The sequence below is a fragment of the Stegodyphus dumicola genome, chromosome X2 (assembly GCF_044657685.1).
Source record: "Stegodyphus dumicola isolate Sdum_Otavi_A_Nest chromosome X2, ASM4465768v1".
Lineage (NCBI taxonomy): Eukaryota > Metazoa > Arthropoda > Arachnida > Araneae > Eresidae > Stegodyphus > Stegodyphus dumicola.
The window spans coordinates 199921219-199934553 of record NC_140781.1 but is presented as its reverse complement, the minus strand read 5'-3'; the positions used below and the strand labels follow the sequence as shown (position 1 = coordinate 199934553).

Sequence of the window (13335 nt, the reverse complement as noted above, 5' to 3'; positions counted from 1 at the left end):
CGAAAATTGTCATTTTAACTTACCGTTCATAAGCGAGAGAATTCAGTCAGTCTTTTCGCGCATAAAGTGCATGTTTCGCGTAGTTCCCAGTTTCATTTCAACGTTAGGCTTTTCACAGGATATAAAATAATTGATGGAAAATAATGCTAAGAATAGTAAGATCGCTTACTGTAGCTCCGTGCGGAGATGTGGAGCGGCACAACCTGCGAGTAAAGTGGACCACTCCTGTAGCCCAGACAGCAGCAGAAAGCTGTTGGCATTGCTGTTGGCCATGGCAGCGCAAGCGAAGTTGCTGCTTTCCGAGCCCTGGCACCATCACAAGCGCCGGCCTTCTAAATATCCAGCTAACAAATCCATTTCGAAGGCCGGAACCGTAGCACTTGTTCTGAGCAATCCTCTTTGCCCCCAAGAATGTAAATAGTTCCTCCAAAGCGCTCAGTGATAAACACAGAGCGCAAACTTCACCATCTCTCACTTCTACTGTGTACTGTGACCCACCTCACGACACACGTCCAACACAGCTGCGAGACTAAAGGGTGATAGTGACGTTCTGACTACCGGCTGGATCTCATTGGTTAAACACACATACTTCCGGTTATGACGTCAGAGAAGGATGCGGCGCACTACACGGGAGCCACCCTCGGCCGTAACAAGCATTATTATGACAAGTTTGGGATGGAGCAACGAAACCAGAATTGCAGCCTAAGTATGATAGTTCTGTTCACATTTCATTTCACTTATTTGCTATAAATATTACTGGCATTTAAGTGCATTTTATAATTTGCTGATAACTATCACAAAAATTGTTCTAATTCTCACTCTAGATTTAACAGATTTAAAGCACGAATTTTAATATTTCATGAATTTTCTAACAGTTTATAATAAGTAATTTAAGTAATATCTTCCCAAGCTTAGTTCTCTTATCTAATTTTAGAGTCTCAAAATTATAATGAAGATTACTTCTAAAATTTTGAAAAATTTTATTGACCTCCAACACATTTCTTAACTTATGTGCTTGTAAACATCATATAGCGACTCTGCAGAAAACAACTTGTGCAAAACTATGCCAAGGCAGTTAAAACACATACGAAGAACTGATTGAAAATTTTTAAATATATTTCAGAGCAACTTTACTCATGCGTATGAACATGTGGAGCGATTTATCTGTACGACGCGGTCATTTCCGTCTGTTTTCCTCCGGCACCCAGCCATTGTCGCGCGACTGAAACTCTTAGTTGTCTGTGCGCTGAGATTAAGAAAGGAAGAAAAGTGAAAGTAAGAGTTTTTCCCTCTCTTCTGTTTTTCTTTCCTTTCTCTCGCTTTTTCATTTTTTATTTTTAATGGGAAAGTTTGATGGTAAGGTTGATTTGTCATAAATATCATACAACTACCGTTTCACTTTAAAAAAAAAAAAAATTCAAAATGTTTAAAGAACTTCCTTTTAAGCAACAATAATAACTCACGCATTCTCAAACATATACCTAGAGTACTTCCTTTAAAGGTGCTAAATCTACAAATTTATGCTTCATCACTAATTCTAAATCAAGTTAAAAGTAATTCAGTCACTATTTTATTTATTTATTCATTTAGCAATAAAAAATCATTTTTTTATTGCTAAATGAAAACGATCAGAAATATGTACCTTTATGCTTTTTGATTGTTTGTTTGTTTCGTTTTATATTAAATAATTGACTCATTTGATTATGCATTTCTTTTGCTTAAAAAAGGAAAAATAACCAATGATTTATAATTCCTATTAATACATAAAACTTAAAATCGTAGCAAAAAAGTATAAAAGGAGAACATTTTCAAAATAAAGTCCATTTCAGGTTCAAATTAATTAATTTACTTGATCAAAGGAAGATATAAATTATAAACCAAATAAAGTCTTTAAAAATTAGGTGTATTTCTGGAATAAAAGCTATAACCTGACTCCTCCCCTGTTCCCGAGATGCTCTCAGTTGCATCTCCTTACCTGTTAAATTTTTTACGTTTCTTTACATCAAAATAATACTACAGTGTGTTAGAAATTTCGAAAAGAACTCACATTTTAATTACTGCTCTCAAAATATAGTTTTGACATTTTACTTGTAGTATGATGAAAAAATAATACAGATGTTTTTAAAGTTAGTTTAAAATGCATAAATCATGCAGTTTTTTTTTTTCCCCCTTTTTTTTTTTTCCTTTATCAATACAGAATCACTAACATCATCATTCATAGAAAGGTGGCTTGTTTCTATGAATATTTCCAAGGATTTCTCTGTTAAGTGAGCTACTGAAATATTACCTACTTCTTTCGAAAACAGGTATTTACTAACATATCGCACAGATTTCCTAGTACTTTATATAACACATTATACCGCATTTTATTTGACTTTTCTCTTATGCGGATAACATTTGGTTATAAATCCGAGATAAAATACTATTCAGTAAAATTAGGAACATAACTAAAAGTAGAACTTTCCTAGCCACCCCTTGGCTAATTCCAGTATTTCGTATGCTTCACCTCTGGCTGCGACTTTTTTTTTTTTTACAAATTATTTGTCAAAGGAATTTTTACTGATTTTAAAAGTTTCGCTTTCCTTTAATAACACTATATGTACACATGGCAATTACAATAAAATCTGTTCTTGGCTTCGCAGTGAATTTCAGTGTCAAGTCAAGGGGGAATACTTCGAATGCATGAAAAGGAAAATCCGTCTTATTCTTACGCCGCTTCCAGGATTTTGCCGAATTCATTAACCGGTATTCTCAGATTACATTCAGTTTCCGTTTATTACAGAAGTTAGTTGACCTTTAAGTTAGCTGACTGTTAGAACAAATCTATGAAAATTCTCAGTTATCATCCTTACAATTTTGTATATTAACACAGTATATATTTATATAAATACACTTCCAAAACAGCCCGCATCTAGTTTAGAATAAAATTTCTTATAAAATGATCAGAAAAAGAAAACTTGAGACAGAGTTTCTGTGGTGACATATGCTTTCACAATCTTCTGTATTAAACGATGTCTTGGTAACAAAAGGTTTACGCCTGGTTGACTGTTTTAAAGACTCAGCTAATACAGACAGACACCCAAGAAAACAATAATAGGTGGGAAAATTTCATAAGCACAAAGTATAATTTATTCCGCCTGTTTACATAGTTTGTTTTTCTCCACCTAAATCATTCGACTTCAGACAGCCTAACTTTATCGGAGTTTTTATTTTTTTTAATAAAAAGCACCAAAAAAATTTCTCCCTTTAAAAAAAAAATCTAAACTTTCGTTTAAAGTAAATGGATAATAGTTGGCTTTCTGTGTATATGTAAAATAATTTTTAAACATTTGATAGGCGTTTTGGCAGTGATTTCAGAAGAATACGTGTAAGTTCTTTCATCTCACATTGTAAATAAACTTTAAAAAAACTCCATTAAGATCTGTGAGAGCTTTATAAAGAGGTGAAACGGATTTCATTAAATTTATGATGGTTTATCGGAAATAAATACGCTCAAAGAGATTTATTTCAGCGGATTTGTCCCCTCACCGGTCCAATACACATTTAAATATTTTCATTAAATTTTCGATATATTGTAAATATAAGAAATGATAAAATAATTTTTTTGAGGGTTTTAGATCCCAAAGTTCAGTTAGTTCTGAAAAAGTACTGCCGGCACGAAGTCCATTGACGTATTAGATTGTACCATGACGCATCAGATGAAAAATGCCCTTCTCATAGAAATACGTTACTTTCTGAATAAAAGAGGGCCATCCTGTCTTCAGGTCGCACTCCGATAGGAAATGATGTCCTTTCAGAGGATCGAAGATGAAAAAGTCGCAGAGGAACATGAAATAGGATCTTCAAATTTAAGGGCGTCAAATTTTACTTCATGACCCTTACAACATGAGATCGCGCACTGTCATTCAGCAGGACGAACCCTTTAGAGAGGTTACCAAGATATTTAACTCCATGTCGCAACAGGAAAAGTAGAACTAGATAAACACGTACTGATTTATGCGTTTCAACGTCTGAACAAGACTGCACAATCATCCGCTTTCAACGTATCTGGTTGCAAGTATCTCACCAATATGTGTACCACACATTCCATACACAATTTTGAACCCAATGAATACCTTACTCATTATACAGCTAGATCAGTGGCCTATTGTGAACGTGGTCCCCGTAATACAAAAGACTTCAGCGTTATTAAATGGAAGTTTAACTTCATACTATCGACGCTCCGTGTTTAACTCTCAAATTCCAAACTTGTATATCACAAGCTTTCCCACTTCGTTCGGTGAATACTTTAAACTAGCTCGAACAGTATTTATTTTCATTTACAAGGTCAATGGAATCGAAGTGAAGTTGTGTCCTTCATTCTCTTATTTTCTCATCAAATGCAATGCATTTGATGGCGCTGGAGCGCTTATTTTCTATTTAACGGACGGCCTCTGAGCATGTACCAACGACAAGTTAAAGCCATAGTGGTTGTATATATAAACATTAGTTATTTTGATACTGGAGACGTGGAAACTGAACAATGTCCTCACCGGGGCTCGAACCTGGACCTCTCGAATACGCACCGAGTGTGCTACCGTTACACCACGACGGCATGCTGTCAGGGAGGAGAAAATACATTATATACTCCCCCTTTAAAGGGCGACTGGGGATTAGGGGACCCAATCGCCAAATCCTGATGATGACGAATTATCGTCTACCACCTTTCAGTTCAGGTGCCACTGTAGAGTCATCAGGTTATTCTACAGTAGGAGACATGAAAAATAAGCAGTGCCTCAACACTATAAAGCGTCAACACTTCAGAACAAATTTTTCATTTCTTCGCGCATAAAAATTCTTGATGTCAGGGAATCATCACTCAGCTCTTATTGTACTCAAAGTCATAAAAAATTATTTAATTGGTCTTGATAAATACATGAGGGGGGCGAAAAGGTGGTACTTGTGCAGTTTGGGAATGAGACGTGCTGTAATTTATTTAAAGCTTAAAGAAAGCAGCTTTATTATAATAATGAGCTAATGAGGCGTACATATGCATTAAGAAAATATTCAACTAAATGCTTGACATCTCACTTGGTTTTTGGCTAGGATACTGATTATCTAAATTGTCACCTTTTCGATTCTAAAGCAAAAAGTAGTCAAGTTGAAAGTCTCCAAATCACTGACAATTTTAAAGTTACTTTCTATAAAAATTAACATAGGTGTTTCATTCGTGAATTCAAACGAAATACATAAAAAAAGTCTTTAATTTTATCGAGAATGAAATTTCTGAGAAAAAGTACAAAGTGAAAAATGTTTTTCAGCGTATTAGACAAAACCCTACGCTTTGGATCACTTTGACTCATTTCAGCAAGTCTGAAAAACTTTAGCAGATTCAAAATAGGATATGTGTGTCCAAACGAAAAAGTCAAAGTCAGCACAAAGCGATTCTAAATTTGTTAGCTTTTATTTCCTTATCGATGAAGTTTATGTGAAATGGACTCGTTGAAATATGCTCTCCGCTTATTCTGCGTTTTGTTGATTTCCAGTTGCAAAACTTATTAGGAAAACACACGAGTATAAAAATAAAATAAAAATACATTAAAAAATTTAAAGGCTGATAATCTAAACATGCCTCGCCAAGCACTCAGATTCATATCCACAAATGGTAATAATGGTGACACAAGTCCACAAATCAACCAGATGGGAAAAGTGAGAATGGTGATTTTTTAATTTATTTTTAATTTTAATTAATTTCTTAATTAATTTATTTATTTGGCTTCCTGACCCAGTTTCAAATTTTTTTTTTTTTTTTTTTTTGCGTTCAGTGATCCCTTCGAGTTTGTTAAACGCACCCTATTCGTTCAACAATGATACATTAAACAAGGCAGAGTTACTCGAACGTCTAAGGTTTGCCAAATCAGTGGCATTATTAGTCATCACTGCAATAAAACATACCACTTAAAATGATTCGCATGTTTCATGTGAATATTTTCAGTTTCTGATCGTGTGCTATTCAAACTACCAGTATTGAGAGATGGTAATTCTGTACGACGCATATAATCGCAATACCAGCGATATTTCTTAGCGGTATGCACGTCACTTTTTAGGCGTCTAACTAATAAACCATTCCCAACACAGTTCACCATCTCAAAGCGACAAGTAGAAGATGTCATTAATTTGGCAGGCCTAGACGTATGGTATTCAGATGACTCTGGGGGTTCTTTGGGATATGCCTTTGTCCATTCAAGTCTGAGCACGCAGCCAATAAGAAAGGCGAGTGCACATTAAAGCGTGTGGAAATTTTGAGCAAGCATAATATTTATTACACAAGATATAAATATCATCAAACGTTAGTTCGTTTATAAATATAGTTGCATCATAGCAATGCATAGTGTAATCTCCAGTTTTTTTCCTCCCTCCTAGTTTTTAATATTTTTTCCCTCTTTCTGACCCATTTTCAAGGTTTCTTTTCCGTTTAATGCCTTTTCGAGGTTGTTCAGCGCCCCCAACTTCTACAACGATGATCTACGATAGATACTATTCAATATGATTCTAAGGCTCTGACTGAACGTACTCTGAAAATTTTCGGTGCCTAATTATTGCATGGCCTGTGTCAAACTATTTATTAATCCTCCTCGTAAAATTTGGAAACATAATAAAAAAAAAGTTAAAGATCTTTCAGTTATTTACAGTTATAACAATGAAACCAGATTTTCATCACAGCACAAGCTGCATTAAGTTGAAATAGCGAATTACTTTACGTATTAGACATTACTGTATCTACAGATCTGTGGTGTTGCTTTAAGAGTTTGAGATTGATAGATTCTAACTTGGAATTTATATGCTTCTTTACAATAAGCTACGAATTTACATACAACTTTGACTATCACTCTTAAAGATCGACTGACATGATTTGCAAGATTCTTACAACTGCATACGTCTGTAACTTTTGCATAATCAAGTGAAAGTTTAAGTATATTTTGAAAAGTATTTAGGCAACCCAATTTCTTAGATGGGTTCTGCTTGCCTTTTTTGTTAACAATACTCTCCTACTGTCTCTATCCCACCAGCGGCCGAGCGGTAAAGAAGCTGAACACTGGTAGTTCGGTCCGAGGTTCGAATCCCGCAAACGGGCTGGCTGCATGGGTGTTTTCGTGGTTTTCCCCATGTGTAACGTGTATACGAGCCAGTTTCCCTTAGAAAGTTCTCCGCGAAGGCATCCCTCCCTTTAGGCAGGTAGCCCTCGTGTGCTTTACCATAACTGAATAATCCCTAATCCCTACTGTCTCTAGGACCAGAAATACCTTCGATGGGAGAGGGACATCGCCCAAGCTGGGAAACTAGGCTGTAATCAATTTCTTTTCGATAATGTATACGTAATAATTATTATGAATTGAGTCATTATCTGTGCCAATTCGTAATAACTACATAATGATTTACAACTTTGGAAATAACCATGCTCTTTGTCTCGCTTCGCTACAGAGTTATATTTTATACATTCCACTAAATTAAAAGTTTAATTATAAACTCAACATAGAATGAAAGCTGAATATGTTTGTGCTACTGGCTGAAATGTTCCTTAAAAGTCTGATTGTATATCATTTCCGTATATTTGTAAATTGAAGTTATCAGTAACTGCAGATTGAAACAAAGGCAGAAGTACAGAAACTAAAACACATAAAAAAACCATTCACTACTAATAATTACTAATAATTCTATATATATTACAGTTCTTAAAAAATAGAACATCTGAATGAAACCTAGCTACAACTTTTATTTTTGTAGGATCAGTGCAGAAATGAGAAGGTTCAGTACAAACTACCAAGACCCGGCTCTTTTTAAGGGCATGTTGTTTCTCTTTCTCTCTTTTTTTTAAAATAAAATCTTAAAGAAGCTTGACTAGGTCACCAACTCTTTTTTTTAAACGTAAAGTTCATGAAATAAATAATTAACAAATAAAAAAACTGAATAGTTAAGTTAAAATACTTTTTTTTTTTTTACACTGTAAAATTTGTTTTTATAGTGAAATATGCTCAGTTATGGCGCTTTTGACCGTCAGTTTTTATTTATTCTTCTCTATTATTTGTTAAAATAGAAATTATTTATTATAAAGTAAATACACATTGCTTTCTAATAAAATAATTACTCATTGAGCTGATTTTATTATACAATACTTGAGAGTTCGCACCACAGTAGTTGTCTTGTCTTATAGATTTTCTCTACGCACTTCGTCGGATATGTAATGTTCATAAGACAAAACAAATTATAAGCATTTCAGCCTCATTGGCCCGTAAATTCCAAAACTATGCAAATGAGAGCTCAAAATGTACTAATATGTAACTACAGAACCAGTGCCACAGCGTATGCAACCGGTGCGGACGAACTGGGCGGCAAAATTTTTAGAATTTAAGAAGGAAACAGCGGCATAAATTTGGAGTCGCAAAGTCTGCACCGGGCGGCGAAAATCTAGCCTCGGCCTTGGCATCTTAGCCACGATTCTTTTAAAAGCACGTTCGTGGCTGGACAGGAATTTTAGTCTTTGTTCAACAGCGAGTAAGGATTCTTCTTAATCGTGTAAGACAAACATATAATCACATCAATGACTTTGATAGAAGACGCGTTATTCGCATGAGAGAACTCAATGATGCTTTCCGTGATATTGCCAGGCGAGTGGGCCAGTGTCTTTATGGTTGAAAGAGATGCATAAATGCAGAGAATGGTTTCAATATGGGCATAAGACTCGAAGTGAAAGTTTTGGGAGTCATACGCAACCAGCGTCAAGAGAGGATCATCATGTCATTGTTTGACTATCAACGATGTCTTTGACTGGCCGTTCTGCGTCATTTACAGGAATGGCGCAGCAGTGACAAAAGGTAACATATTTCTTAATGCCATCTATTATAGTAGGTCCCTATTTATTACAGCACTTATTAATCCGTAATCAGTCCTTAATCTAGAGCTTTTATTATGTTCTAGATTACGTACTTCTACCGCTTCTTTTAACAGTTCAGCAGCGTACTGGACAGCAATAGTGCGTCGAATGGTGTGCATGACAGGTTAAGTGACAGACTTGTCTTTACTGGTAAATCATGGTTTTTTTAGGCGATGTGTACGCCAACGACGTGGTGAGAGACGCCGAGAAGAGTGCATTTATACCCGACATACCGCACGAACAAAGAGCATTCATATATGTTGTTCTATTGGATTTAACAGCAGATCACCTTCTGTAGGAATTCAAGTCGTCACAATAAGTACTGGAGTGTAAATAACATTATACTACCAGACGCAATTCTGTATTTGTAGCGTCTCCCCGGGGAAATTTTTCAACAGGATAATGCAACTTCTCATACTGCAGAAACAACGTCAGCCTTCTTCAAAGTTAATAATCTCCTTCACCTTCCTTGGTCGCCTAAATCACCTGATTTATTCGCCATCGGTCAAATGAAAGGTGATGCATTACAGCAGTCTTTCAGCAAATCTTGATGAGATTTTGAAAGAAGCTTAATGCGGCTGGATGACTTTTCCACAAGATGCAGTCAAAACACATTTTAATTCATTGCAACGAAAAGCAATAAAAGCTAGAGGCGGACACACAAAATACTGATTGCATTTATGGTCACAGTATTTTGAAATGCTCATCATATGTTGCTTGCTTTATAATCCTCCAAAATGATGTTCAACATACAGCATTTTAAATGGATTGTGAAACAATGAAAACACTTATTGTTCAAATTTTAAATTTATTTGGAAATGTAAACTTTAATAGCATACCTATATAAACAATTAGCGTCACTTTTTGCGTATATTGTTGTGTTTACAACAAATGATCATTCTGGAAGAACAAGCATGAAACTAAACATGAAATTGGATTCGATTTTAAGAATAGCAGACTTAAAACACATTACAATAAAATCAACAAATAGTTTTAAGAATTATTGCTCCAAATTTAAAAATAAATTAAGTTCGTCACACTACAACGCTTTCCTTCTCGTAAATATATTGTTAAGGAATATCTCCTACTTTTTGTACTGTTACGAGTGTATTTCTTGAATATTCTCAGTTACCGTAGCTCAAAAATTAAAATACTTGGAAAATATTTTTAATTTCTTAATATATTATTAATTAGCATGTCAGCATTAATTTCATTGTAGTTGCTAAGAAGCAATATAAATTTAAAAAATGAAATGTTGCTCAAAGATTTCAAATGAAATAGTAATAATTAATTTGCAAAACATTTCCTTCCGAATTTCAATGTATCAACATATATGTCGACTTTAGCATGATTTTTGAGATTTCAACATACCAAAATTTCTCTATAAATTTCTATGTGCATTTTTAGTTTTATTAAGTATTTTTGGTTTTAATAGTTAAATTTAAGTTTATTGTTTAAGTTACGCCTAGCACATAACGATTATCTATCTCCACATCTTCGAAAAAAATCTTCCTAAGGAAACTGGGCATACAATATGTATAATAAAATCTGTATATGCTTAATACATTGCAATATACATAATAAATGAATAAACAAAAACATTAAAAAAAAAACCTTCCACAAGTTTGTGTTTCCATCAAAAATAAAACTTAGATTAGATTACTGTTATAGGATAAATTTGTTTTCGACCACTGAAAGCCATACTTTAAATAAATACCTGAGAATTACATTCTTTAGGAGAGATGCCTTCATGAGGAACTTTTTCTGTACGACTGTTTTGTATTCACGTTAATCAAAACGTAAGCCACGACGGCACCTCTAAAGCCGGTCAATTTCATTGTCTGGAAATTAATTTAGAGTGGAGTTAAAAGCAATCAGCTCGGTTGTTGGCAGAACAAGATAATTTTCATGTTAGTTCTTCAAATGTAAGTTAAATAAGAGTCAGTTTCCAGAACAGCAAAGGCATTCGTCTCCATGCAGATAATTCCTAGGACTATACCTTAATTAGTAACTGAACCGATATTTTTAGTCTAAAGTCTAAATTTGGGGAAGAACTAAAATCCTCTCTTTTTTTTTAACACTTAAAGATCATACAAAATTATGTAAAAAGGTCTCCTTAGATTAGCATTGATTTTGGATAAATATTTATCGATTTTGAAGGTGATCTGACATAAGCCTCTATTTTTCAGAAGCAAAAAAGTGTTTTCACTTTGGTAGAAGGGAAAGTGAGTTTTAGTTGAAATTTACGCTAATCTAATGTTGCTTTTTTGCTTAATTATGCATTTTACATTGGCGTGCTTCTCTTCCAATTAGACTAAACAATTACGAAGCCCATTTCATAGCTCGTTACATATTTAAGACAATAAATAACTTGCAGATTAAACGCAAAACTACCACAATTTGCTAATTTATAATTTTGAGCATACAATCATTTCTAGAAACGTTTGGTGATCTAAATGTATTTTCAGTAAAAATATTGCACAAATCGCAGTCTGACAAAATAAAATTATGAAATATCAGGAAAGAATGATATGTGATAATGAAATATTAATGAAAATAATGTTTCAGGCTCTCAAAAGTGATTTAATCTGTTACGGGCAAAAGTCTCCCTAAATAATGGTTCAGTTTTGTTTATTTGCTTTCTCTTTTATCAATTACCTCCTTATAAACTATCTTAAATATCTTTTAATTTTATAATAGTAAAATATACATGCTTTGAAGCAAAACCTCACAAACTCAAATGTCTCGAAGACTTTCTTAATAAAGAACATTTGGCCGATTCCACTGTAGAGTCAGTAGGGTTTTTCATGCTAGAGACGTGAAAAATGGGCAATGCCCTAGCCGGGGCTCGAACCTTGGATATATCGAATATGCGTTGAGTATGCTTTTAATTACACCACGAAAGCATGAGGAAAGGAGGGAGAAAGCACCACAAAATAAAATTGTTCAACTGTATACATTTTAATGTAGTCCCTAAAAATGTACAGCCGTGTTAACACTTTTAAATTCTTTTAAATTTTTATAATTTAATGCTTTTCATTTACCCTATATCATTTATCAAAAATAAATATATACTTCCTCAAAAAAGCGTAGTAGATTAAAGTAAAATTTTTTCGAAATTTTTTTAATTCTGTTTAAAAATAGCCCATTTTAAATTAAGCATAAATAACAAATTTTGTAAGCCAGTAAAATTCGAGGTTGAAAAATCCAACATTTTCATGTTGACATAGTTGCTTCATTTTGAGAAGAGAGCTGTCAGCATTATCATGCTTGCGAAACTTCAAGTCTTCTTGGAATCCTGTAGCTAAAAAACGCTGTTTTAAAGTAAATTTCGGGAGGGAAGAATTCTTGATTGCAGAGATTGCTGGAGTATACGATTTCGTTACGTGGAAAACAACGACTACAAAAAGCGATGGCGTCTCTATCATAAAAGTATATGTTTCAACATGACGATAATAAAATACCGTGTTTTAAATTACAGAAATCACACGGAAAACAAAACCATTAAGTAAAATTAGTAATGACATGTTCTGCTCTTTACAGACATACTGGTATTTTTAAGGCGTTGATTTGCACTTAATAACATAAAAATATGAATATTTTAAAGAAAATTTTCTAACTCATAGGTTGATTTTCTTAAAGATATAATTTTAGCAGTTATAATATACTGATAAATACTATACAGATAAATACTACGAATACCTTTGCAAAACAAGTAACTCTTCACACACATGCAGAATTTTAATCGATTAGACCGAATAATCAACAAAATCGCTGACGAAGTATATAAGAATAGACGTATAAGAAAGGCACCTGTCAATTCTATGCAATGTTACAACAATCATGTCAAACTTCATTGTAAAGACAGGTTCCATTGCACATATCGGATTTGTTTACAAAACTGTCTTCCAAAAATATTTCAAAGGCAAGACAGTGAAGAAGAATAAGAGACAATAATACTGTAATAAGGAGGCGTTTTCGTGGTTTTCCCCATGTGTAACGTGTATACGAGCCAGTTTCCCTTAGAAAGTCCTCCACGAAAGCATCCCTCCCTTTAGGCAGATAGCCCTCATGTGCTTTGGCATAATTGAATAATCCATCCATCCCCTCCCCAATTTCTCCTGAGGCAAGTGCCTCATTCGTTCCATCCTTGGTACGGCTCTGCGAATGTACTGCTGGAGAGATGTGAGAAGTGTCAGAAAACTGGGATTTACACATGCATTGCTGCCACACGTGTGCATACCAGCTTCCAGTACAAAGCCTCGTCATACCTTCGGCATGGATAGGCCTATATGCAGGAATGTACTCAAACGAGACCGGGGAAACATTCAAAAAGTTGGAAAAGCACGCATATTCCTCTCCTGTTACTGCACCCGTGATGCCATGTCGCCCAATGTTCTAATAACTGATATAACACAATGATG

The 13335-nt window shown here is 34.3% G+C and overlaps 1 protein-coding gene and 1 long non-coding RNA gene across 12 annotated transcripts in view; one reads left to right on the top strand and one right to left on the bottom strand.

The window, feature by feature from the left end:
- Positions 1 to 13335, bottom strand: part of LOC118187932 (low-density lipoprotein receptor class A domain-containing protein 4-like) — a 365193-nt gene that overhangs the window by 31113 nt on the left and 320745 nt on the right. The window contains exon 1 of one of the 11 annotated variants that reach the window (XM_035358233.2): positions 170 to 303. The exons of 9 other annotated variants lie outside the window; for them this stretch is intronic. In XM_035358233.2, the coding sequence (XP_035214124.1) occupies positions 170 to 260 (91 nt within the window). In that variant the 5' untranslated portion in view covers positions 261 to 303. One more of the 11 variants, XM_085809240.1, reaches the window with a different exon arrangement.
- Positions 568 to 13335, top strand: part of LOC146993010 (uncharacterized) — a 74757-nt gene continuing 61989 nt past the window's right edge. The window contains exons 1-2 of the long non-coding RNA XR_015038975.1: positions 568 to 706; positions 1124 to 1275. This is a non-coding gene — a long non-coding RNA (uncharacterized LOC146993010). The remainder of the gene's footprint in view (positions 707 to 1123; positions 1276 to 13335) is intronic.